Raw genomic sequence first — 25,583 nt, 5'->3', positions numbered from 1 at the left:
CTGTAATAGAGACTTGCCCTTACAAGATCTGTAAACTTGCTTCACAACTACTCTACCAGAAGCCCTATCTTTTCATATAAATTTATAAACACATTTCAACCACCTTGTGAGCTTTCATATCACAGGTGGGAAGCATCACAAAAAAAATAAATATTAAAGAATTACCTCTAGAGAGTAAGTTATTTGATAAGGAAGAAGATTGCGGAGAAGAAGAGAAGGCCATAAATGAACAACATATGGAAAATCCCACTGATCTGTGCATAATGAAGTTGTCAACATGTCTTTTACAGGAACAATATTGATGATAAGTGAGTGATTACTTGACCTCACAGACTGACATTTCCTTTGTAATAAACTGTCAACATTTTTCATAATTTCATCAAATGTAATTCCTTCACACATATCATATTCTCCATCCACTCCATTTTCATTGGCTTGTGGTTGCAAACTCAGTATGGATCTGTAAATGAAAATGGTTTTTAAACACTTGACATTGAATTTTTCATTTAAGAAAAAGTCCTATGCAACATACATTCTATGATTATTTGGATTTTGGAAGATTTCTGACAGTAATTCATTTTGTTAGTAAACATTTCCTGAATGAAAAGTTTACTATGAGAAATGTTTACATGCGCCTAGTTGAACTCGTCTATATATCTGTGCAATGAATTTAGAAGGTCACTAACCCTTATTAAATAAAATACAGGTAATCAGAGATACTTACTAACTTATATTATCCACAGTAAAGTGCAGGTTATTTAAAAAAAAAGACAAACAGCTGTCATCTTAAAAAAAAAAAAAAGGGAGGGAAAGTATTTGTGGGAAAACAGAAAGAAAGTCTCCATAATCATTAAAAAAAAAAAAAAATCAAAGCAAACTTATGTGCCTAAAAGTTGGTGACAGTTCAGCTAAATTGTACACACAAACTCACTGCAGTTCCAAGTGGGTATTAGCTTGAAGGTGCTAATAGTGTAGATGTTCTGGAAGCCAAGTCTTTCTAAGGTTGACAAGTCTTTTTTCACAACTGTGATAGAGTTTGTGTATTAGTTTCAATTTTTTACTTCAGAATCACAAATAACAAAAGAAGTCCGTTGTGGTTTTTTTTTTAAAAAAGAAGCTGTAATGCATCGCTAGACATCACTCCTCTAAGAAAAAAGTCTGTACTGTGTGAGTAACAATCACAAGCAGCACCTGGGCTTGGATACTTAAAGTAACTTGGTTAATTTAAGTTGTCCAGTAAAACGGATTTCAAAAGACTTCCAATTCAAGAATTATATAGAGATGCTTCGAGAAGATCATAGCTAACAATGACAATACAATTACAGTATTAGGTACCAAACAGAAAACTTTTTTAGTGTAATTGTATCGATACAATAATCAACAATCTATAAACATATTCCATGATAAAAGAACAATGCAACAAAGTACCTGTAAGAGGACAACGGTATGTTGAATTCATTTTCTGGTGAAGCAGTCCCTATACATCTTCCTTCCTCAAAAATATTTAACGGGATTGAAAAATGATTCCTTATCTAAATGAAATAAAAATCCAGCAACATGCATTAGGAAAAACTGGAAGGATAAGTGGTTTAAACCTAACAGAGGACAGAATAAGTAGTCTCTTATTTTTCTTCTTACCCATTTACCATTCCAGATCAGGTATTTCAAAAGAATTGTCCCCAATAACAGCAGATCTCCTTAATAATTTGGTTGTGCAGTTTAATGCTATATTTTAATCATAAAATAAATACATTTTAATTATAAAATGAATATGTTAGCTGTAACATTTTTTTAAGGAGAAGCATAAAGCCCTTTAAAACTAAATACAAGTAGATCTGAACTATATCATAAATTTTCAAAGAAATTTCTCCTAAAAATTGTATTAGATACAAGGCTGTGGCGGGTCAAAAATCCACAAGGTAAGTAAAGTCTGTACTTCAAGGTTAAACCATCAGCAATCATAATTCAGGGGGTACAGAGTGCTCTTGTTCTTTGCAAACATTAGGGTTTTTACTTTATGGTTATTTTAATGGTATTATTAGCTCTGGGGAAAAAATATTAATTTAGGTAAGTATAAAACAGTAAACCTGATTATTAACCAAGTCATAAACCACTCCAGGCAAAAGCTGTAAGTGATACAAAACAGGGACACTACCACTATAAAGCACTAATACCTGGATCCTCCCTGTACTTGTAAACTACATACAAACCATGTATCTAACACTACTGAATCAAAAACAGACACACACACTCTTAGCTGACTTGTTCCTCATTTGAAATTCATGTCTCAATCATAGAGAATGAAGAAAAAAAAAATCTGACAGACTAACCTTATGTTGCAGAATCAACGTAAGGTTAAGAGAAGTTTGATCACTTCATACAAAGCAAATAGGTCAACAAGACTGCAATCACAGCTAGCATTTTAAGACATAACTGATGAATTATCCTGATCTAAAATCAGGTCCATTTTCACTCCCACCCCAGCCCCTGCCTTTGTCACTTTGGAAAAGCTTTTTATTCTTGAAAATCTCTTCTGAACTACCTTATAATACACAAGAGCTATGTTACAGGAATTGTTTAAGTAAGCTTTTGAAGCACTTTTTAATGTTTATTTAATGACTACAGGATCATTTTTATTCATTAAAAATTAGAATAATAACAAAATTATGATGTATGTAAATATAATAACCTGAATAGGAGAACGTATAGTTATCATCTTGCTTCCTTCAACAGTATCAATTTGACAGACAATGGCCCTTTCAACACCCGATTCGTCATGTCTCACTCTGTAAATACATCGACCCACTTTTGTCAATGGAATCTTTTCCACAGTGGAATGATTATGTGGACCTAGAATTTATAAGATGAGAAATAAAAGACTCAAAAGAAGCATAACATACATCTGAAAGCCAGAAATGCACATTCAGTAGAATTTTCTGTATCAATCTATTAAAAAAAGTAAAGCAAATGAAAATGTACAATCACCACTTTTAATATGCCAATTTTGCAGTGCTCCTAAGAAACAGCAAAGACTTTTTTTCACCAGAGGAAAAAAAGAGTCAAGTGGGTTTTGTCACTACAAATAAAAGTAGTGCCTAAAAAGAAATGTTTACAAGATGTAATGGGTTTTTAACAAGGTACAGTTCAGACACACTGTGCAAACAATTCAACTAATACATAATACGGTCAAGACCATTTGTGAAAATCAGTTTTGAAAAACCTGTCAATTATTACGATAAACCAACTTAAAATATTTAACACATTTACATTAAAACTAGATGTTACTTTTTTAACTGTGTTTTACTTGAATTTAAAAAAAAAAAATCTTTTCTTCTAAAGATCCCCTTTAAAAGTAACCTTATGAACACTCATATATCCATACAAGGCCTCAATTCTACAAAAAATAAAAACTGAGGTAGCTTAATTTTGCATTAACTTTTGAATGCAAACAAATACTTCACTGCAGTAAACTCATGAGTAAAGATCGGTTACCCAAATAATTTATCATAGTAGAAAAATTATGCTATGAAAATTAACATGATACATGTTAACTTTCAGCTGCGAAGACTAAAGCAGGATTTCAAATACTGCCATTCACAGAGAATATAGACACTCTTTTCATGTTACGTAGTTCCCCAATACTTACTGACATGTGCAAGATGTAGTATTATGTATGATGCACTATTTACAATAACAGAAGATATATGAACTTTGGAACTTACAGATCTGAATGTAAAACCTCTTGCTGCAAAGAGTTGTCATTGCTGTGAATTGGTCACTCTCATTTTTAGTTCTGACAAATTCCATATTTAAATTCTCTTCATCTCTTAGAATAAATGTTTTTGCTCCAAATTCAACATTAAGGACACTAAAGGAATCACTAGGTAAGACAGTGATGGGAAGTCCTAAAGAATTTATTATTACAAATGGTGCTCGATCTTTTTTGAAGATGTCTGAAGTTCGACTAGCTGCTTCAGCAAACGCCTAGAAAACGAAGTATAGATACAAAACACAAATATATTGAATAAGATTTCATCAAGATGATCTGCACAAACATTCATTTAACATTTCTGACACTGCATAGTTAAGCAATCTTACGTACCGTGCCCAGGTTACTCAACATTTGTAGTCCACATTTGGATAATGTAATGTTCAGCTGGTCTTTTGAAGAAATATTTATTACTGTTTTATATTCTGGAATTTTGAAGTGTTCTTCTTCTTCTTCTGCATCCGATTCAACCAATGCTTTTTTAGGCTTCTTCTTCATCTGAAAGGAGATTTTTAAAGCATTCTTATCTGACCACTTCTTCTGTAGAAGCAAGTTTCACCTCAAAATGCCTTCTGTCTCCCCTTCCCACTTCTATGACCTGTCATGGCTTTCCTTTTTCTGTTCATGTTTTTATTTTTGAATACAGAAGAAGAGAATAAAGGCAAGAAGCAGAAGAAGTAGTTCAGAAGTCAATAACATTAGCTAAATTTATGATTATTCAAGAATTAACAATATACAGCTATATATAGCCACTAACATATCCAGTAAACGCTGTGTGAAAACAGTCATTGTAACATCTAATAACACTGTAAAAACTGTTATATGTAACCGATTTCCTCTTCTTAGAGGAGTAACACCAAATTTAGTCTTTTACATTTCCAAACCAAACACATTTTCCTGACCGTCAACATTCTGGAAATTATATGTATTTCCAAATGTTGTATTTCAAATCTGGGCAAGAAGATAGAAGGTTTGACTCACTGTCTTCTACCTTTCTTCTGCATTAGATCTCACACCTTCTTGAAAAATTCTTTGGAATATTTTTAATAGCAATTTCTTGATTGCAATATCTCAGTCAATAATCTTTACCCTTGTGAGCCCATCACTTCAGAAAGTTGTTTGATAATGACAGTCCTAAGAAAAGTGCAAGTTTTCTATTCTGAGCAACCTCTTGGGCTAAAAATACTTGAAAACTTTTGAAAAAGAAAAAGGAGAGTGGGAGAAGTATCACTCTTCCTTAGATATATGCTTATCTACTTTGAGACCAGAATCTAGACTTTTTTCCCTACAAAGGATGAAACTTAATTGGTAAGAGCACTATCCCCAGAGCACACTTTGTGCTAGTCAGTAATGGGTATCAATTTTTCCAACAGATTTCCACTACAGGTACTACTGTGGAATGAGACCTTCCTGAAGTCACTGAGGGCATCATCCGCATACAACCTAGTTTCAGAGAAAATGATTTAAAGCCATTATGATTATCTAGTGCAACTGGAATCAAATTCTCTCACCACCTGAAAGACAGTATTATTTAACACATCTGTGAGTCCAGATCTTCACTTGTGCAAAAGCAGTTTTCATTCACTAATTGGGAAAAAAAGTCTTGGTAACCAACAAGAAGGAACAAGATACTTAGATTAGCCTCAGCTATGAAAGATGCAGAGCATTTGTCTTTACTAAGGTAGCGAAATGGAAGATTTGAGTTACAATTTGGAATATATACCTTAATTTCAAGAACCCACGGTTTGAATAAATCAGTCTTCTCAACTTCTAGTGGTTCAAGCAAAGGTTCCCACACCCCAAACATCTCATTAAAATAGTGTACCTGTCAAAATACAGAAGTCAATTAGGAAGATAAATTCAACTGTTACATCAGTGGAAGCTCTACAGGTTTTAAAGACTTAAAATTCTGGTTTACAAGGATATTAGTTACTTTGGTAACATGAAAGATTTATAATCAGATTGCACTTAGAGCTGAGTCTATACTGCAAAGACCCACTTCCAAATAAGCGGTATAAGGTATGTCACTTAAAATATAATTTTGACCTAAGCTGTAGGCTTAGGCACTGGAAGTGACTATAAAAAAGAATCTACCTACAACAACCACTGAATTTTATGCCACTAATTTCCAAATATGAGCCACTGTGAACATTTTATATACAATATTGGAACCGCACAGTATTTTACAGAAATGACACGTGAATATATTCTATTATAATCTTAAATAAAGATTGTCACAGCATCTTAGCCAGCTGATACTCCAAAATCTAATACTGATGCCACAGGCTTTTGAGAAGTTTGTACAGAATATAAATGTGAGATTGTATGACGTGAATTACTGCCATTAATACATCTAATAATTTAGATTTTAACTATCTTAACCCTTCTCATTCCCATCCTGCTCCCATAACACGTATCTGTAGGTGTTTAGTCATCAAATATATGGATTATTTTTCCTCTACTGTCTAAGTAACATAACATGTTTAATAGTCTAAGAAACTTTCATTTCTTATGTAGGATTCCCCACCTCTAGCTCCAGACGAGAACGTAGGTTGATTAAAGTACTCCAGTTTTTGACTTCCCCGAGAAATGAGGACTTAGCCAAAAGCATCGGTACAGTTCGGTGCCCAACACCAGCTTCAAGTGTTATAAAAACAGATTCTACATTCATTTTCAATGACTCTCCTGTGGGAACCAGTTCAGCAGTTGGATTTGTATCTTCATTTTCATTTGACTCTTCAAGAAACCACATTTTTAGATTTTTTATATCTTTCTTGTTCCACAGATCTGGAGGAATTGGACTGACCTCTTCTTCTGTTGTTTCTGCAGTTTGATAAAGGGCTGATGTAATAGTAATTACTGTGTTTATGATTATTGGTGAAACCTACAATTAAATATTGGAATAATTTGAAATGAGAAACTTTTAAAGGCAAAAACTTCTTTCAGAAACAACATTATAATGAATATGTTAACACTAACAAAACACTTCTGTTCTCTACAGGACTTCTATATTTGACAACTCATTACTTTCTACAAAATACAGTTCAAACTATACAGATTTTCAGCCCCTGCCTTTCTTCCAGGTGGAAGCTTTCTAAACTACATTATTCAATGCTCTATTTGAACACTTCAAAACTCATCTCTGCAGACCAGGCCATTTTATAAAACACAGATTCCAAAACCAAAACACTGTGACACAACTGCTAATTTTCAATTTTGTTTGTTTTCACATGCTAAACAGACAGCTGAACCGATAAAGAACAGAAACAACTCCCCTCTTCAGTCATTCCTTATGTTTTTTTTTTTTGTTTCCTAAGAAACTGTCCTGGGTTCAGCAGTAGCAGTCATGTTTTTTTCCTTTGTGTTAACTGGTGCAGTGCTGTGTTTTGACTTCTAGCTTGAGAACAGTGTTGGTGAAGCCGATGTTTTCAGTTGTTGCTAAGTGATGTTTACCCTGACCAAGGACTCTGTGAGGCTCATGCTCTGCCAGGGAGGAGGGGAAGCTGTGAGGAAGCAGAGATGGGGCGCCTGACCCGGGCTAGCCGGGGAGGTATTCCATACCACAGCACGTCATGCCCGGGGTGGGGGGTAACTGGGAGTTACCCGGAAGGACAGGGGCTTCCGGGTGGAACTCGTTTCTTGGCCGGTGGTATCGTATTCTCTTCTCTTGTTATTTTCCCTTATCATTGTTTTAACTGATAGTAGCGGTGGTGATTTGTTGCTGGACTGTTCTTGTCTCAACCCGTAGGAGTTGCACTCTCTCGATCCTCCTCCCCGTTCCTCCGGGAGCGGGGAAGGGGAGAGCCCCGGTGCGGGGGGGGGGGGGGGGGGGAGACGGACACGGACCTCGATTGTTGTCAGCTCGGCACCACTCACTGGGAGTGAGTGAACAAGTTACCTGACTGGGTTTAAACCACGACAGAAACATATATCACAAGCAACTTCAAAGCCTTCAAAGTAGAAAGCAGTAGAGAACTAAAAACATAACGAAAGTGTACCTACTTTTATTGTTAGAGATCTAATCGTTAGATCAGCTGTCTGTGGATTAGTACTTGACTGTTTCATTTCAAAGAAGAAGTCACAAGGCTGTAATACCTATACAAAAAAATAAAAACAAATAGAGTAAAAATCTTTCTAAAATCATATACTTTTTAAATACTATGTATCTAAGGTTATGAAAGGAAAAGTACACGAAAAAAAGTATCAGAAGCATCACCTCAGCCACTCATAATTAAATCATTAAAGATTCAAACACTACAATAAAATGCATTATACTTCAGTAAATCTGTTCTTTAGGTAAGGTCTGCTGATGTCTTCAGATACACCATATCATCATGCCCGTGACGTCTGAGAAGCAGACTTTTCAGTTAAGGGCAACACAGCAACAACAGTTACAGTTTTCCTGAATAAAAACATCACTGAATCATAATCACTCAGTTCCAGCTTTATTTTACAGTCAGTCCTTGCATACTCTCACTTGCCAAGTGTTATGACAATCTAATCTACAGCACATTATATATAAATACATAAATAAATAAAAATAGTGCTATGTAATTAATAAAGCACTCAGATGTAGTTAAGACTCTACTGAGATTGTATTGACTGGAAAATTTGTTCTCCAGTCCCTACCTAGGATACGTCTTTCACAAAATTTGGGCAATACAAAACCTTCACATCAGTATCAGCCTTCAGCAATCTTGTGATCTTCATATAATACCATATATTTTCTTTCTTCACTAAAGGAAGGCATAGAATATAATCTGAATTTCTATTTATCCAACTATTTTCCCAGACTGAAATAGTTATCGTTTACAGAAAACCTGGGTTCAAATATTTCCTTATGTACGGGTTTTCAAAAGAGGCAGTTATGCCGCTTCCAGCAGAGAATGTCTTCATTTTTGACCTCTACTCTTGCTATTCAAGTATCTTTTTCAAATTTTCGAAGGTGGTACCATTTTAAGCATCAAAACTAAAGCCCTCTGAAGTCTTTTCCTTCTTTATATCACAAGCATCCTGCTAAGTACAAGTCTTTGTTTCTACAGTCTGAGACACGAGATTCTGGCAGAAGATCTTCCTGTAAGATGGAAAGCTTGGTGTGAAGCCTTTTAATTGCTTTTTACAAAGCTAGACACATTTGTGCCATGCTCCCCAGCTGCAGAAATGGAAGCAGCTTTGCATTGCGTTGCAGCTATCAGTGAAACTACATCACTTTCTCAATAATTAGACTGTCAACAAATTGATACAGTCAAAAAATCTGTCTACCCAAGGAGTAAACTAAGCTGCTATGGTAAATGGAAGTCCTAATCCTTTGTACTTATAGCTTTGGTCTTTCCTACGTAGTTCCACAGAGTAAGTAGGCATTAATCCAGAGCTGCAAAGACTCATTCTTCAAAATTCATCTGTCTTTTGAGGACAGAGATAACAGTTGGCTATACTGTCAAATTGCTTTTTTTCTCTGACTTCATTAGGTATAGCGTGTTTAGCTGTAGAGGCAGAAAAGCTCCAAGAAGCTCCAGAAGTCAATACATGTCACCTGGTCATTAAAACTAAAAAGTCTAATTCTGTTGCCAAATTATAAACAGGCAGTTTTAATATAATGGATCTATGGCATACAGTAAGTAATATATTTCATAATACATACTTCCCATTTGGTCTGTGACCTTCTGTAACTCACATTGCTATTTAACACAAAGTTTTAGACTGGAAGTATTCCAAATTTATGATGTTGCATTTGAAACAGTGCACACTCATAAAATTCTATCATTTTGCTTATACAGAATGCAAAAGATTATTAACTTCTTACTCTTCTGGGCTTTTATTTTAGCTTGACTTACTAAGCAAACCTCAAAGCCGCAGATCAAGATGGTGCTTTTGGCATATCAGAGAAAACAGAATAAAATCAACAAAATAAGTTAGCCAAAAATTTTACTGATATGTCTGTAACACACATTCTAATGGTTAAAGCTTCGGAAATAACTTGCATTCTCATGATATAAATTACACAGCACTTGTTGAATACAAAGTGTATGTTTGCAAACTCACCGTAGTAATGTTCCCTTTCCTTTCTTCTGGAAGAAATGGGCATGCTTTCATTTGTAACTCCTTAACAGCAGCTGTCATGCTATACCTTTCAGGACTATTCTTAATGAAGACCTCACATTGTGTTGTAACCACCAATGCAGGAGCATCGCTTCTTGTTAAGTCGGCCACAAACACAATCTCTGGATTTTTAACAACAATGTTCATTTCCATTGTAGATACAGGCTGCACAGGTGCTTCAAAAATATAAATTAAATTAGATTATTTTTTCACGATTAAATGGTCACTATTTACATCTCTCAATTTACAGATATTTTAAAGATCTAGCATTACTGGTGTCAGAAAACCTCTAGATCCCAGTGACTGAAATATTTCTAGGCTCTTCACTGGAGATACAAAACCATTAAAGCTTTAATACACTTTCAGATACAATGAAAGATTCCACAAAGCTTCTTTGTCAATCAGTATCACCACTATTGCTACCTCTATTATAAGCTTCACTATAAATATCTACATCAGCCAGCTACAACAGGGTCTTATAAAAATGCCGAAATACTGGACATAATTTCTGCCCTCCGGAGTGGCAAAACACATTTTTCCATAAGACAGTAATGCAGCATTTTGTAGTACTTGATCTAGCCATTTGCAGTTCTAATGTATGTAAGGCTCCCTATGTTTAGATTTTGATCATCTATTAAACAACCACAGCAGGCCTACATAAGGTGGACACAACTAAGATAATCAGCGTACAAGAAAACAAATAAACAACAACAAACCCACAAAAAACCTCACAAAACAAAACAAAGACAAAACACAAACAAACAAATAAAAAGGAAGACTTGCTTTGCAGATCTCATGTGAGCCACAATGGCCTGGAAGCTTAAATAGCTCATTTCCTGCTTTGATGTTCTAATGGGCTAATTCCTGTTGACAGGTATAGGGTCCAGCACTAGAAAGACCTTGGGCACTCAAGCTAAAAGCATGCTTACTGGTGTAGAGAGAAACACACATGAGGGGACAACTGAAATGACAACACTTCTAGGCAGCAACATCAGGCAGGCTGAGTTCATATGTAAGCCTAATATAAATATGCTCCATCTTTCTCTGGAAGGATGAAAATGATGATAGCGGTAATCATCATTATAAACTTTGTTGAAACTGCAAAGATAGTGAGTGCCAGCTGTAATTGTCCTCTTCCATTTTAGTTTTATTTTGGACACACATTTTTAGGTATTTCCTTTGCCTGGTAAGACAAAGCTTCATTTAGAAATAAAGACCAAGTGACATGAACCAATTTCCAGGATGCAAAGAATGAAATATCTATTTTTGAAAGAATTTGTTCTATATGCATGAACATAGGAAATAGCATAAAAGGAGTATTATAATTTTTAAAATAGGATTATAATACCAAAAATACGTGGACATTTAAATAGAAATTGAAAAATATTTCCAGTATATTACCTTGCTCCTTTGAAGGTATTGACTGTTTGAGACTTTTCTGTGCAGCAGCACTTTCTGCATTAGCCTTTAAAAATATATCTGCAACAGTAAGTAGAAACTCCATGCTTGCACAAAGGTATATCTCTTGAACAATCACATCAAGAACAGTGCCATCTCTCCCCTGCTTATAGCTTATATCCATCATAACTTTCTTGTCAAATCCATGTTTCATTTCCACCATTCTGAAAGATCATTAAGGTAGAATTTAATGACACAATAAAAACCAGCTATGAGTTCTGAAACACACTCAAGAGTCTCACCCAAAAATACATTAACAAGAGCGAGTTTAAAATGGAACACCAACAATTACTAAAATTGACTGATATATAAACATCAACAGCTACAGGTTGGGCAAAGAAGAGATTCAGAGCAGCCCTGTGGAGAAGGACTTGGGGGGGTTGGTTGATGACAAAATGAACGTGAGCCGGCAGTGTGCGCTCGCAGCCCAGAAAGCTAACCGTATCCTGGGCTGCATCAAAAGGAGCGTGACCAGCAGGTCAAAGGAGGTGATCCTGCCCCTCTATTCTGCTCTTGTGAGACCTCACTCGCAGTATTGTGTGCAGTTCTGGTGTCCTCAACATAAAAAGGACATGGGACTGTTGGAACAAGTCCAGACGAGGGCCACGAGGATGATCAGGGGACTGGAGCACCTCCCATATGAAGACAGGCTGAGAAAGTTGGGGCTGTTCAGCCTGGAGAAGAGAAGGCTGCGTGGAGACCTCATAGCAGCCTTCCAGTACCTGAAGGGGGCCTATAGGGATGCTGGGGAGGAACTCTTCATTAGGGACTGTAATGACAGGACAAGGGTAACGGGTTAAAACTTAAACAGGGGAAGTTTAGATTGGATATAAGGAGGAAATTCCTTCCTGTTAGGGTGGTGAGGCACTGGAATAGGTTGCCCAGGGAGTTCGTGAATGCTCCATCCCTGGCAGTGTCCAAGGCCAGGTTGGATGAGGTCTTGGGAGATATGATTTAGCGTGAGGTGTCCCTGCCCATAGCAGGGGCGTTGGAACTAGATGATCTTAAGGTCCTTTCCAACCCTAACTATTCTACGATTCTGTAATTCTATACATTATGTACAACTTCAAAACTAAGTAGATTCCCATACATTGGCAACTAAAGGTGTTCATAATTTTAACAAGTCATACCATCACAATTCTGTGTTTACATATCAGAAGTATAGTTTACTGACTTTTTTTTTTCATGGGGAGGAACAATCTTAAGTCTTACTTTGCAGTTTATTAAAGCTAAAAATGAAATTTGTTTCTCCATGCATTTATTAATTTTATATCTAATGTTTTGTTTAATTCCTATTTTGTTGGTTTCTAGCACTTATACTGGTCTTATAAGCAACAACATAAACAAAAGGCACGTAAAACACACAAGTCAGTATACTGTGATATGTACTTTAAGAATCACCTACACCAAAACAATTGCAGTTTTAATGGAAACATCTGGAACTCTTTGTCAAATTTCAATAAGCAGGACTTTATGTCAAAACACAGACCTTGGTGTAGCCATCTGGATTGACTGTCTTTTATCATCCAATGTGCAGTTTGCCAGCTTGACTGAAGCATTCATTGAACCATCTGATAACATTTTGACAGCAGCCGACATCAAACCTAATTTAAACTCTGCAAGCTTCAAAAGGTCATCTCTCTGATCCAAATTTGAAACCTGCTTAAATCAAATGAAAATATGTTTGTAGACTTGCTTACAGGTAATGGAAATAATACACAGTTGTGAGATACAGCTTTCTTCTAACTGGTAAAATTTCTAATAATAATATATTAAACCCACCAGTAATTCAAAACACAAGAATTCAAAAGGCATTAACATACAGAGAAAAAAAAAAAAAAACAAACCAAATAAAAAAAATGCAAAGCTTTACACTTCTAACAGCTTGCTAAAGCAAGCTTATATTAGTGAAAGGGAGACAATGTCTGAAAGAAAGTAAAACTGTCAACATGCAATTTCGATTTGTTTGCTGTTTAAAACCTACACTGTGTATGCAAAAACACCAAATAAGAAATTAAGTTTTGTCTCTTGCAACTATGTAGTGCTCAGCCAGATACTGGAAAGTTGTTCAAAATCTAGAATAGCAAAATAAAAATTAAAAATAAAGTATTACTAAACTTTTAGTCAGAAATCTGTTGACAAGCTTTGTAAATTTAAACTAAGAGTAATAATAACATATTCATACTGTAACACAAATTTAAAATCTCACTCCACGATTACATTTATATACGTGTTCGTGTCCATACGTCTAACTAAAGAATAGGTTGCATCCCTCTGCACTTTCTTCTTTCCAAACTGTACTTTAAGCTAAGGCAAGTTTTCAGCGAATTTTTAGTAAGATCACAGAAAATGCCATATATTATGTGCTACCACTGATTACACTCTTTCCATAATATTTGACACAATATTTAGTTAAAATAGCTATTTATCATTTCCATCATGTCTGTTACTATTGTTAGAAATTATTTCCTCTGCTCTTACATTAAACAATTCCTGTTCAGAATTTCCAGCACTCTATGCAGCCTCGAAGTTGTTTCTTTCTCTTTGTAACCAAAATTATATTTACCTGTTTTGAATCTGGACTATACAATACTAAAGTCAGAGAGTCGAATCTGAAGTCCAGTTTTAGTGTTGTTTTTATTTTCATAGATGAATGTAATTCCACCACAGCTGATGTCACAACAGTTACACCTTTTGAAAATTAGAAAAACACTTAATATTAAAGAAAATTACCTGACTGCAAACAAGGAAAAACTAAAACCTACATCCTCACTAATGACACTATAAAGACACCACCTTCCCCTTGCTTTCACATGTAAATCCATCCACAATAAGGATATGTTTATTGTGCTCTCTGCAATTACTTTTGGCAAAAAGCACACAATGTTTGAGAAGATAAAATACTCCACTCATATATTCTATATGCAATTTTTACCATCTTTGAAAGACATAAATGTACAATTTTCCTTAACATTACAGTTCTGTGTGCAAGAATGTTACAAAAAATACAACTTTACTGATATCCTTATTTGTTCATCTCGCCACATTTTTGCTGGTTTTCACATTTAATAGCACAGTTCAATAAAAGATTCTTTTCTTAACTTTACTTGCTTTTTTTTTTAGTCTCTGCTAAATAGTTCATGGCTCTCTACTGAATAGAAACAACTTCCAGGGATAACATCATTATGACAAGATGAACAGATCTAAAACTGAACAGCAACAGAACCAGCATGCACAAGAAAGAGAGTAACATACCACCTTTCCTAAACTGGGATGTTACCAAATCCAGCTGACAGACTTTTAGGTTCCACTACATTACTGCCAGTGGAACAAGACAGTCATTACATTAAAACACATCATGCTGTAAAACTCACTTCAATAGTCCAGTTGCTTCTATTCGTTATCGTTATTGTCTGGTACAGTTCAAACCACAACATCAAGATAACAGAGGCATACTGTTAAAAATAACTGAATCTGGCATCCTTTCATAAAGGCAATTCTAACAGAAATAATAAATTGACAGTAATACCTAAAAATGCTAGACCACACGTAATTTTGGAAAACATTACCTGCAGAGTGCTGTGAAGTACTATGAAAATCACTACATTGGCTAGTCGTATCTTTCGGCTCTGGTAAAGATGTTGATGCACCGGAGCTTCCACCTATATTTTCATTTAGTGTCCTCAATATTGTCGTAATATCTTCCTGACTGAGAATTAGCTTAAAAAAAATAATTAAAAAAAAGTTGTTATTAAACTCAGAACAAATCAGTTCATTAAACTTTTGGTAACTAAAATTAAATTTACAAATAAACAGATAAACCAAATTAATTTCATCTGAGTCTCTGTTTAGGAAACTACAGAACCAAGTAAAATTTATTTCTCAAATCCACACAGCCCCTTTTTGCTTTGATCTATGAACTTTCTTTACAAACCTACAATTTAGGAATTGAATGTTAAAAGTTGTACTCATATGGTATGACTTACAGTCGCCCAAAATCATCCACAGTTAAGTCACAGGGTACTTTACAGTATTAGTTACTAGTTCTATTTCAAAATTTGGCAAATTGGTTTTACTCATATGACTGACAAACATTTTATTTTTTTAAGTGAAATTTAAATGAGTACATGTACTAACTTGGAACTTGTGACAAGTCTGAATTCAGCAGGTGATCATGCTGCTAATGAACAGGCCAATAAACCCCCACTTTTCCCAATCCTTCTTTGAAAAATACTGACTGGTAAAAGAAGGCTTTAACATTATATTCAGTTCTAACTAGCAACAGTAAGAGACAGTACAAGGTCTCCTTGCAGTATCACAGATGAAATAGAGAGCTCAGATTAGAACAGAAAGCTATTGACTTCCCTTTTCCCCATGAAATGACAAAATCTGTTCTACATCTCAAAATCAAAAAATACTCCAGGGAACTTGGATTTTTATGGACAGAAAACCAAACCAATTTTCCACGGATATTTTAACACCTGCTTTCAGAAATGACTGCTTACATTCATAGGCTTGAGTAGACCAGATATTTCAATATCAGGAACTTCGTTATACCATGCAGCAGCTAAATTTCGCTCAACAACTACTTCCAGGTTGAGTGGCTGCAGTAACTGTACTTCAGTTTGTAATAAACCTTGCTCATAGCATGACCTGTGAAAAGAAAGAAAATGCTCCCAACCTGACATACTTCATTTACACATTCTAACAAACTTCTGTCTTTTCCTCATCTTTTTTGAACAGTACTGTAAAACAGTCTTCATACTACTCCTAGTATCTCTAGCTAAAGCCTCACTCCACCAACTAGATACTTTACTTTTTTTTGGCAGAGGAGACACTTCAGCCACATAGTCCTAGTATCTCTAGCTAAAGACTTAAGCAACCAACTAGGTATCTTTCCTTAGCAGGGAGGAGATACTTCAGACACACAACACACTAACTTCTTGCAAGTTAGGACCTCTTACTTCTTCTCCACTGGAGAGCAACTGCGTCTTTCTTCAGTATTCTTCAACTGTGTTTGAAAATCCCCTTCCCTCTCCCTCTCCAAATATCCTGCCCATTTTCAAACACTTTTTATGGCTGTGTTACTTGGTACCTTTTCTGCTATGTACAGAATCATAAAATCATTTAGGTTGGAAAAATATCTTTAATTAATCGACTCCAACTGTTTACCTAACACTGCCATGTCTATCACTAGCTCATATCCCTAAGCACCTTGAAAACTCCATCAAAATAGCCTTCACAAACTGGCATAACCTGTTCCAAGTAGTGACGGATGCATAAGCCTATTATTCTCCATAATATTCCCTAAACAAACATTCGCTTCTATTTAAAGATTTGTAGATTGCACTTCACCAAAATCATATATATTAACTGCTTTTACACATTCTTTATTAATTTGTAGTTGTATTTCAAGATAATAGTGTATCCATCAACATCAGCTAATCATTTTGATAACAATCTCTCAAAGCTCTCCAACTTAAGTGCCCCATGTTTTTTTAAACATGAGTTTAAAAAAAACATGAGTTTAAAAAAAATCTTAACAATACATTACCTGTATAACTTTAGTTCACTCAATTTCACTGTCATAGAGTCAACAACAGGTGGGAGATTATACTGTGTTTTTGTTTTAGAGATAAAGAACCGGTTCTTCACAGTGATTAGACCAAGATCAGCCACCAGGACATTCGTAGACATTGCCGACTGTGGAACTATCACAACAGGTGCTTTAATATTGATATCTAGTGCCAAACGGGAACTACGCTCTGCTAGTTCTTTTACACCTGTAGCTGCTTTCTCTGCTGCTTGAACTGTTGCCTCAGTAAGAGCTTCCTTGGCTGCTTGAAAGTTATTTACAAAAGCCTAGTAAAGGAAAACAGATCCTGGGATTAAGAATTACACTACTTCAAAAGCACTTCAGAATCATAGTTTTTTAAACAGCAAACCATCCTGAGATACTCTTTTTGCTATGCACTTTGCCTGAATTCGTTAATAGGATGATCTCCTCCCAAAATATGAGAAACACTGCATACAGATAAAAACAAATTTCCATACTATATATTTGGTAAATGAGGTATTAACAGCAATGACCCTGTAATATGACTTGTATGAATTATGTTTTACTTACTCATATGGAAAGTAAAAGATATATTTATTTAGAATTCATGGAAAAGGCATTAATCTTCTTGGTTTACTACCTGTATTTCAGTGTTAAAAACAATGAACAGAAAATTACTAACAATAATAGCAAATACTGTTGCTTAGCCACCTGTCCACAATGAGAAGCATATGGAGAAGAAAAGTAAATAGCCCAACCACCAATCCAAGTAAACTTTTTACAATAGTATGTAAGAGTTCTTACATAAATGGGCACCACCCCATATGGGATGTTTTATCTTTTTCTAGGTCTGACAGTGTTATCTGAATGGTTTAGAACAGTATCTGGAAAATTTAACTTACCAAAATAGATGAAACAAACTTGTTGACAAAAACTACTTGAATACACCCAACAGTCAGGTAAATACGATTGTCAACAACATTCATATTTGTATATGCAATGCCATCTGTAGCATTCACATATGATATCATTCTAAAGTTGAAGACTTCTTTTCCGGTGATATAAAGAGCCTTAGGAAAAAAAACAAAACAAAACCAAGTATCTGCTGTAAAAAAGCCAGTGGAGAAACTGAATTCCAAAGTGAAATGTAGTACTTCCATTTCAGTACTTCACATTTCCAAAACATTTTTACCTCAAATATTTCAACAATAAATTAAATAAATAAACAAAAATCCTTTAAATTGATTAAAATATTCCATTAGAATCTCAGCCTGAATAATTATGTCCATTATGTCAACAAAATAAGGAGTGTAAGTAGTAGTTGGGAGCTCAGTTCCACAAAAATCAATGTCAGCCTAACAATTGCTGGGTGTAGGGGCACAATGACTCTGCCTATATAGAGAATAATGCTCCCACCAAACACATAAAATATTATTATAAAGGAAAAAAAATTAATCACAGCTGAAGGGCACAAGTCCAGAAAGGAAAGTCAATTGAACACCTATATGCCATTCAGAAATCAATTATACATGAAAATGCATACCTTTTTGTACAACGCTGTCTCATCAGAATCCACAATAATGATGTTCTTCAATTTTGCAGTTACTTCTGTTGCTGATTTTTTCATGATCACTTGGCTATCCAGACCTTAAAAAAAAAAAAAGGATTGCAAAATCTAGAGATAATTATTGTTACAAATTTTTGTGTCTTTGTGATTGAAGTTTTGTTCCTACCTTCAATGTGAATTTCAGCTATTCTATGTTTTTTCTCACTAATAAAGATACGTAAACAAGATAAATCCGCACAAATATTGAGGTCAATAACATCTTCATACTTCGATTTTTTTGATGCTGTGGGAAATATAAAATTATAAAGTCAGAATTCTTCAAGGAGAAGATGTAATATTTTAGGATCCCTTTCCCAGAGCTTTGTTTGAATCAAGCCTGCAGCACTGGGAAAATGCACTGCACTCATACTAGCAAGTACAACACAAGGGAAGTATATACACAGAATTGTATATATAGGAGTCCTTATGTACTCAAAAAAACGTGGTAATCAACATGATTATTTTATTAACTGCAGGAAATACACTTTATAGTAATAAAAGCTGTGAAGTATATATACCCTGAAGCAAATTTATCATTTCAAAAGTCACTGACAGGCTCACAAAAACAGAAAATATTTGTTTTCTTCCTTGCACAAATAAGAGAGAGGAATTAAAAGAGAGGCAGAGAGAGAAAAAAAAGAAACTTACTTAATTTCTTAAGAACATCCTTCTTCTCCTCTATTTTTTCACAGACCGGTTCTTCTGCACCTTTAGTTTCTTGTTTGGGTAGAATATTATTCAGATAGTTCATAGCATTCAGCAGAGCTTCAGAATGCAATTGAACATCTAGAGATGAAAAGTTCACCTAAAAAACCAAATTATATTTGTCCAATAATCCTATCTCCCCAAAGTGAGAGATTTATGTTAAGGAAAAAAAAAAATCATACCTTTATTTTCTGTAGAACATTCTGATAAATAGCTTTTAGTTCTGGTCCATTAATATCAGCCTATTCCACCAAAAGCACATGTAAAACAAATAAATCAGGAGGTTACTAATTTCACAGGATCACAGAACCATTAGGGCTGGTCGGGACCTCTAGTGGGTTTTGAATATTTCCGGAGGAGACTCCACAACCCCTCTGGCAGTCCGTTAGAGTACTCTGCCAGCCCCAATGTAAAGAACTAAAGTTTTTTTCTCACCTTTATGTACTCCAGAGTAAGAAGATCATCATCTACATTATCCAAGGTAGTAATTATGAAAACTGGCTTGTCATTATCATCTTAAAAAAACCCAGCAGGGAAAAAAAAAGAATTACTTTTTATAAGGAAAAAAGACAGGTTTTGTACAACTCTTAATCATCTATAGCCTACAAACTAGACTACTAGCTACCATTACTACTTAATCACAAAATCTCTTCTGTAGAACTAAAATAGTTAGATATCTACTAAAGTCATAAGCACTAAAACACATTTACCAAAGCCCTTCTAAGAGAAGGAATTCCCTAATTCCTTTTGCCTTCCCCATCCACCCCCTCCATTTAATTCAGGGAACAAATCTTCCTCAGTTGACAAAAGAAAGCCCCACAGGCTTTTTAAAGACAAATTCATAGTGTTATTAGTGAATTATTTTTTATCAGATTATAAATACTTACCCATATACTCTGGGCACAGCAGAGAAACTTCACGAAGGAAAGCACTTGCAGTCACGTCAAATCTTCTTAACTTCAGTTCAGTGCCTAACTTAATGATATCAAGCTCCAGCACAGGTGTCTCAGTATTATCAGTAAGACGGCATAGTTTAATTAAGACCTAAAAAATCCCAAGCAAACAGAAAAATTAAAAAAAGGTACTGGATTATCCTCTTAGTTTTTATATAGCATTATTTATTTAGGCATATTTTACTGGTTGACATCTGCTGATCATTTGACTTTACAGAGCACATGCCCTGAAAAATATAAACAGTTCAACAACCAAAATGTTGGAATACCATTTGCTGCTATTTTAACAAAAACTTCAAACATACATATGTGTAGTACCAAAGCTACACCCACATGAACTAACTTGTTTTTTTAAATCTCTGTAAGGCATTTAGTAATGTTCAACCCTGTCAAAACCAGATTTTCAGTCAGAATAAAGAATTTACTGCCTTCACTGGAATTTCTTTGAACTCTCCTTGTAAGAATTAGATTCCCAAGCTGAGTATCAGCCCAAAGGATTTCCTACTTTTTCATCCATGTATGACAAAGATCTTTTTAAATAAATTTCTAGATGAGCTGGTTTTATGTCTTTCTCAAACAAGACGAAATAAATATATATGCATTCTTCTGTTCCTCATAATACTCTCCACAAAGACAGAAAATCAAAACCAAACCCAGTAAGTCATTTTAAATTACCAAGCTGAAAGGTGACTCTTCATAGATTCTCAATTGATTATTTTTTTTAATAGTTTTTAAGATAGTTTCCATTAGTGAATAACGTAAAACACAGCATTTATCTTTAGACTAGCAGTTGTTTGAGGCCAGGCTGGACAGGGCCTTGAGCAACCTGCTCTAGTCAGAGGTGTCCTTGCCACAGCAGGGGGGCTGGGACTAGATGATCCTAAGGTCCTCTCCAACCCACACTATTCTACGATTCTTAAACAAGGTCTTGTCATCACTCAAACCCCAGAAAATTTCAGTTTTATTTATGTATTTTCTATATGGTATAGTATATAGCATGCTGCAAGCTAGTTATGATGTGTTGAAGCCATTTTGTAAGCCCTACCCTAAAACAGAATTTGTAAAGTTAACTGGGTTTTTATGGTTTAATGGTAAAGCTAAAAGGAGAGCAGTAGCACTAACACTGTCATAGATGTGATAGCCTAATGATAAAGGTAATGATAGTGGTAAAAGGCCATCTCTTTTACTAGGCTAACTGATGGAGTTAGGATCTTGCGTTTGGATACAATACCCTTCCCCAGCCTTCTCCCAAGTCTGGAACAGCAAAAATAACATATGAAACATTTCATACTGAACATGTTACAGATTTAGGTGTGAAGTCAACAGAGTCTGGGAAAAACTGGAGCTGAAAAATACAGTGCCTGTTACAAGATGAAACATGCACGAAGCTTTCCTAGTGACCACGTTAGTATCCTGAAGAAAATGCCAGAAGCTACATCTTAAGCCAAAAATATGTAACATGACTTCTGAGTGATAGTCAGATAAAAGAAATTCAGCAATAAAACTAGGATAAAACAAAGGAGATAAACCAAAGCATTTCAGTGACAACAAGGATGGAGAAGCAAAACTGTGCCTTGGGAAAAAACCTAGAGTAGTTTCAACAAGAACTTGGGAATTCATACTTCTGTAGACATGGATTCATGACACAACAGACACGGAAAAATTACCATTCAGGTGTGATTCAGAGAAATCTTAAAATGTCACTTTACCTCAGCCACTTCAAACCTTAGCTGGAATTTTGTCATGGTTTTCAAAGATTCTTGTTTACATAGGGTTTTTTGCCTTGTACTGCTAGTTCTCTTCAGGGAACCAGATGGAGTTTCAAAAAACGGCATGTCTTCCACAGGACTGCTTAGAGCATCATAAAATTCTTCTTCTGATTCTAAGGATTAATTAACAACATTACATATATATTTCAGACAGCCAGTGTTTTGCAATACTCTGACCTAGAATTTTCATGACTACATCTATAAAATCTTAAATGTACAAGTATGGGAAGATTACCTAGCTGGTAATTAGCAAACAGTAAAGTCTGCTTCTATCGTATCTGCTCCTGGCTCCACATCTTCTCACCACACCTACATCTCCCTCTAAATCAGTTCTTATCAACTAATTCCTTCATCAACAGTCTCTCACTATTATGTATGCAACAGACAGCACAAACCATGCCTCATCTTGCCTTCAGTTCGTACTAATATCTTAAATTGTCTTATCCTGGTGTGACTGCTGCTGACCATACAAATGCCTTTGCGCCACTATTAGTGGCACTACTTTGGATCACTCCCTCCTAAGGATCTCACATTTCAGGGGAGATTCCTAAGTGCTATCAAGGTTTTAATCGACCAACTACAGATGTCTAACCAAGAATGGCACGATCCTGTAAGGCTCTTCTTGTTCACCTAAAACCATAAGCAGAAAAATTAAAGGAGGTAACTGAGGAAGAAGTATCCTTCTTCTGACAAAATTGAACAAATGACAGTAACAAGGATTTCCTGCAGCTTAAAAGCACCCTTCCATCTGGGGGTGTGGAGACAGAGAAAGAACATGAATCACTTAAAATTACTGCACAGTTGTATGCACAGTACAAATTGAACACCAGACCTGATTCAATCTAAACCTAATTATTACTTTCTCAAATCAATTTTAGTCACTGCTTGCCCTCATGTCACCCCAGTATTTAAGAACCAAGACACTTTCTCTCTTGCTTTGGCCACTTAAAGGAACTCATAGTTCCAAAAAATACATGAAGATACACAGATACATATTTATATCAATACTGTATACACACACTGAATTTAAAGTGATGAAGCAGATGTAAAGATTTACTTTGCTAGTGTTTGCAAACCGCATATATTATTAACATGAGAGAAGAAAGGTAGTATTGTTCTCTACTTCTCCAGCTGAGTATTTTGGCCTCAAAAGGTGATTGACACTGAAATAACACTTGTATATTTTTGTATTTTTCATATGTAACTGCTAGATGGAATGTTACAATCTAAGCTGTTTGAACAGCAAGGCATTATTAAGCATGACCAATTTCTCCACGGCCAATCTTCTGTTTGATCCTGCAGAAGTTGAAGTGATGGGTTTTTATAACAACACAGTAATTTCCAACTGTCATCATTTCAGTATTTTGTAACTTACATAAATCCAGCTAAGTAGGAGAAGAATCCTTCACCAGAAGAAAATAATTTAAACCGCTGTCAGATGACTAAGTACATAGTGAAGCAAAAAATGGCATACATACTACTTCAAATAGAGATTTGTAGTAAGATATGCAAAGACAAAAATAAACAAACCTATCCTACCAAACAATTTACTGCTTTGCCTTCAGAAAAGGAACACACAGAATTTTACTTCTATGAGAAAATATACAAATATTTTGTATTACAAAAAATTATAATAAGCTGCACCCACTGCAACACTACTAAATCTCCAGAACTTAAAACAAAGCCACAAATGGTCACTCGGTCCAAGAGAAACAAATTCATTCAATGAACTCAAAAACTTGACCTGTGTATAATATCAGACTTCAAAATAGATAGTATTACCTGACTCAGTAAATGAATAAAGATCCAAACCAGGAAACACACTTTGTGACAAATGTGTTGCTGAAAGCACGGGCGATAGCATAGACTGAAACAGAAGATACCATTATTTTTATTTTTTGCTTAAATATGTGCTATTGCATATACATATGCTGCATAGAAGACTTACAACATTAGGAAATTGGACTTATTTTTAAGTGCAAATCACTATTGTTAAACAATTACGTTACCAAAAATCAAAAACATGGGGAGAAGTGAAGCCTAAATCAGATATTGCATATTCATTCCACTACAGACAGAGTACACCAGGAAACACTCAAACAGATTCAAACACTGAACATCACAGATAGAAAGACAGACAGAAACAGCACATCATATGAAAACTCTGGAAAGACAAACTCTAGTCCCTCACAGGACTACAGCATGGCTACATCAGCAAACATAGTAAAAGATCAAGAGTTCCTTATAAAAATCACATAACACTAGTGACAGGTGAAGAAAAAGAAATTAAAAAGAGCAAGAAATAACTTTAGAGCAAACAGATGTTTATATATCTAAATTTCACAGAATCATAGAACCATTTAGGTTGAAAAGACCTTGAAGATCAGAGTCCAACCATTAACCTAACACTGACAAGTCCACCAGTAAACCATGTCTCTAAGCACCACATATACACGTCTTGTAAGTACCTCCAGGGATGGGGACTCAACCACTTCCCCGGGCAGCCTGTTCCAATGCTTGACAACCCTTTTGGTGAAGAAATTTTCCCTAATAGAATCATAAAATGATTTAGGTTGGAAAGGACCTTAAGATCATCAAGTTCCAACCCCCCGTGCCATGGGCAGGGACACCTCACACTAGACTATGATGCCCGAGGCTCTGTCCAACCTGGCCTTGAACACTGCCAGGAATGGAGCATTCACAACTTCTTTGAGCAGCCTATTCCAGTGCCTCACCACCCTCACAATAAAGAACTTCTTCCTTATATCTAATCTGAACTTTCACTGTTTAACTTAAACCCATTACCCCTTGTCCTATCACTATAGTCCCTAATGAAGAGCCCCTCTCCAGCATCCTTGTAAATTGCCTTCAGATACTGAAAGGCTGCTACGAAGTCTCCATGAAGCCTTCTCTTCTTCAGGCTGAACAGCCCTAACTTTCTCAGCCTGTCTTCATATGAAAGGTACTGTAGCCCCCTTACCATCCTCGTGGCCTGAGCCTCCTTTTCTCCAGACTAAACAACCCCAGTTCGCTCAGCCACTCCTCAGAAAACTTATGCTCTAGACCCTTCACCAGCTTCACTGCCCTTCTCTGGACATGTTCCAGGACCTCAGTGTATTTCTTGTAGTGAGGGGCCCAAAACAGAACTCAGTATTTGAGGTGCAGTTTCACTAGTACTGAGAACAGGGGGACAGTCAATTTCCTAGCACTGCTGGCCACACTATTTCTGATACAAGCCAGGATGCCACTGGCCTTCTTGGACACAAGCTGGCTCATGTTCAGCTGGCTGTCAACCAATAGATCCAGGTTCTTTTCCGCAGAGAATCTTTCCAGCCATTCTTCCCCAAGCCTGTAGCATTGCATGGGGTTGTTGTGGCCCAAGTGCAGGACCCAGCACTGACCCTTGTCAATCTCATTTCTTCATGTATCTGGAAAAACAGATGCTAGTGAAGTCTTTAATTGTGAGACACAGCTATGCACAATGCAGACAGGTAACTGGAATGTATGAAATGTCACAGTTTTGCCACTGGAGTGGAGAAAAGGACAAAAAACCTCACTCCATATGATATCATATATAACAATTAAATTGTCTTTGTGAAGGTAACTGAAGCCAGATCTCCCATCAAGCCTCAGAAAGCAGTCTCAGTGGTTTAATTTTGTAAACAAT

General features: G+C 35.6%; 1 protein-coding gene across 1 annotated transcript in view; it reads right to left on the bottom strand.

The window, feature by feature from the left end:
* Positions 1-25,583, bottom strand: part of VPS13A (vacuolar protein sorting 13 homolog A) — a 110,476-nt gene that overhangs the window by 47,474 nt on the left and 37,419 nt on the right. The window contains exons 24-47 of the mRNA XM_061456249.1: positions 23,699-23,783; positions 21,857-22,029; positions 20,082-20,238; positions 19,630-19,709; positions 19,377-19,436; positions 19,138-19,294; positions 18,617-18,733; positions 18,427-18,530; positions 17,786-17,953; positions 16,881-17,188; positions 15,832-15,979; positions 14,896-15,046; positions 13,893-14,017; positions 12,816-12,985; positions 11,270-11,490; positions 9,812-10,044; positions 7,772-7,864; positions 6,297-6,653; positions 5,493-5,594; positions 4,103-4,267; positions 3,723-3,984; positions 2,690-2,850; positions 1,429-1,532; positions 166-460 (exon numbers count right to left, since the gene is read on the bottom strand). Coding sequence (XP_061312233.1) covers positions 166-460; positions 1,429-1,532; positions 2,690-2,850; positions 3,723-3,984; positions 4,103-4,267; positions 5,493-5,594; positions 6,297-6,653; positions 7,772-7,864; positions 9,812-10,044; positions 11,270-11,490; positions 12,816-12,985; positions 13,893-14,017; positions 14,896-15,046; positions 15,832-15,979; positions 16,881-17,188; positions 17,786-17,953; positions 18,427-18,530; positions 18,617-18,733; positions 19,138-19,294; positions 19,377-19,436; positions 19,630-19,709; positions 20,082-20,238; positions 21,857-22,029; positions 23,699-23,783 — 3,996 coding nt within the window. The remainder of the gene's footprint in view (positions 1-165; positions 461-1,428; positions 1,533-2,689; positions 2,851-3,722; positions 3,985-4,102; positions 4,268-5,492; positions 5,595-6,296; positions 6,654-7,771; positions 7,865-9,811; positions 10,045-11,269; positions 11,491-12,815; positions 12,986-13,892; positions 14,018-14,895; positions 15,047-15,831; positions 15,980-16,880; positions 17,189-17,785; positions 17,954-18,426; positions 18,531-18,616; positions 18,734-19,137; positions 19,295-19,376; positions 19,437-19,629; positions 19,710-20,081; positions 20,239-21,856; positions 22,030-23,698; positions 23,784-25,583) is intronic.

The sequence above is a fragment of the Pezoporus flaviventris genome, unplaced genomic scaffold, assembly GCF_033815535.1.
Source record: "Pezoporus flaviventris isolate CSIRO_AGI_PZ_B2104156 unplaced genomic scaffold, CSIRO_AGI_Pfla_v1 ptg000022l, whole genome shotgun sequence".
NCBI classification, from domain to species: Eukaryota; Metazoa; Chordata; class Aves; order Psittaciformes; family Psittacidae; genus Pezoporus; species Pezoporus flaviventris.
This window is presented reverse-complemented; position numbering and strand designations above follow the sequence as displayed.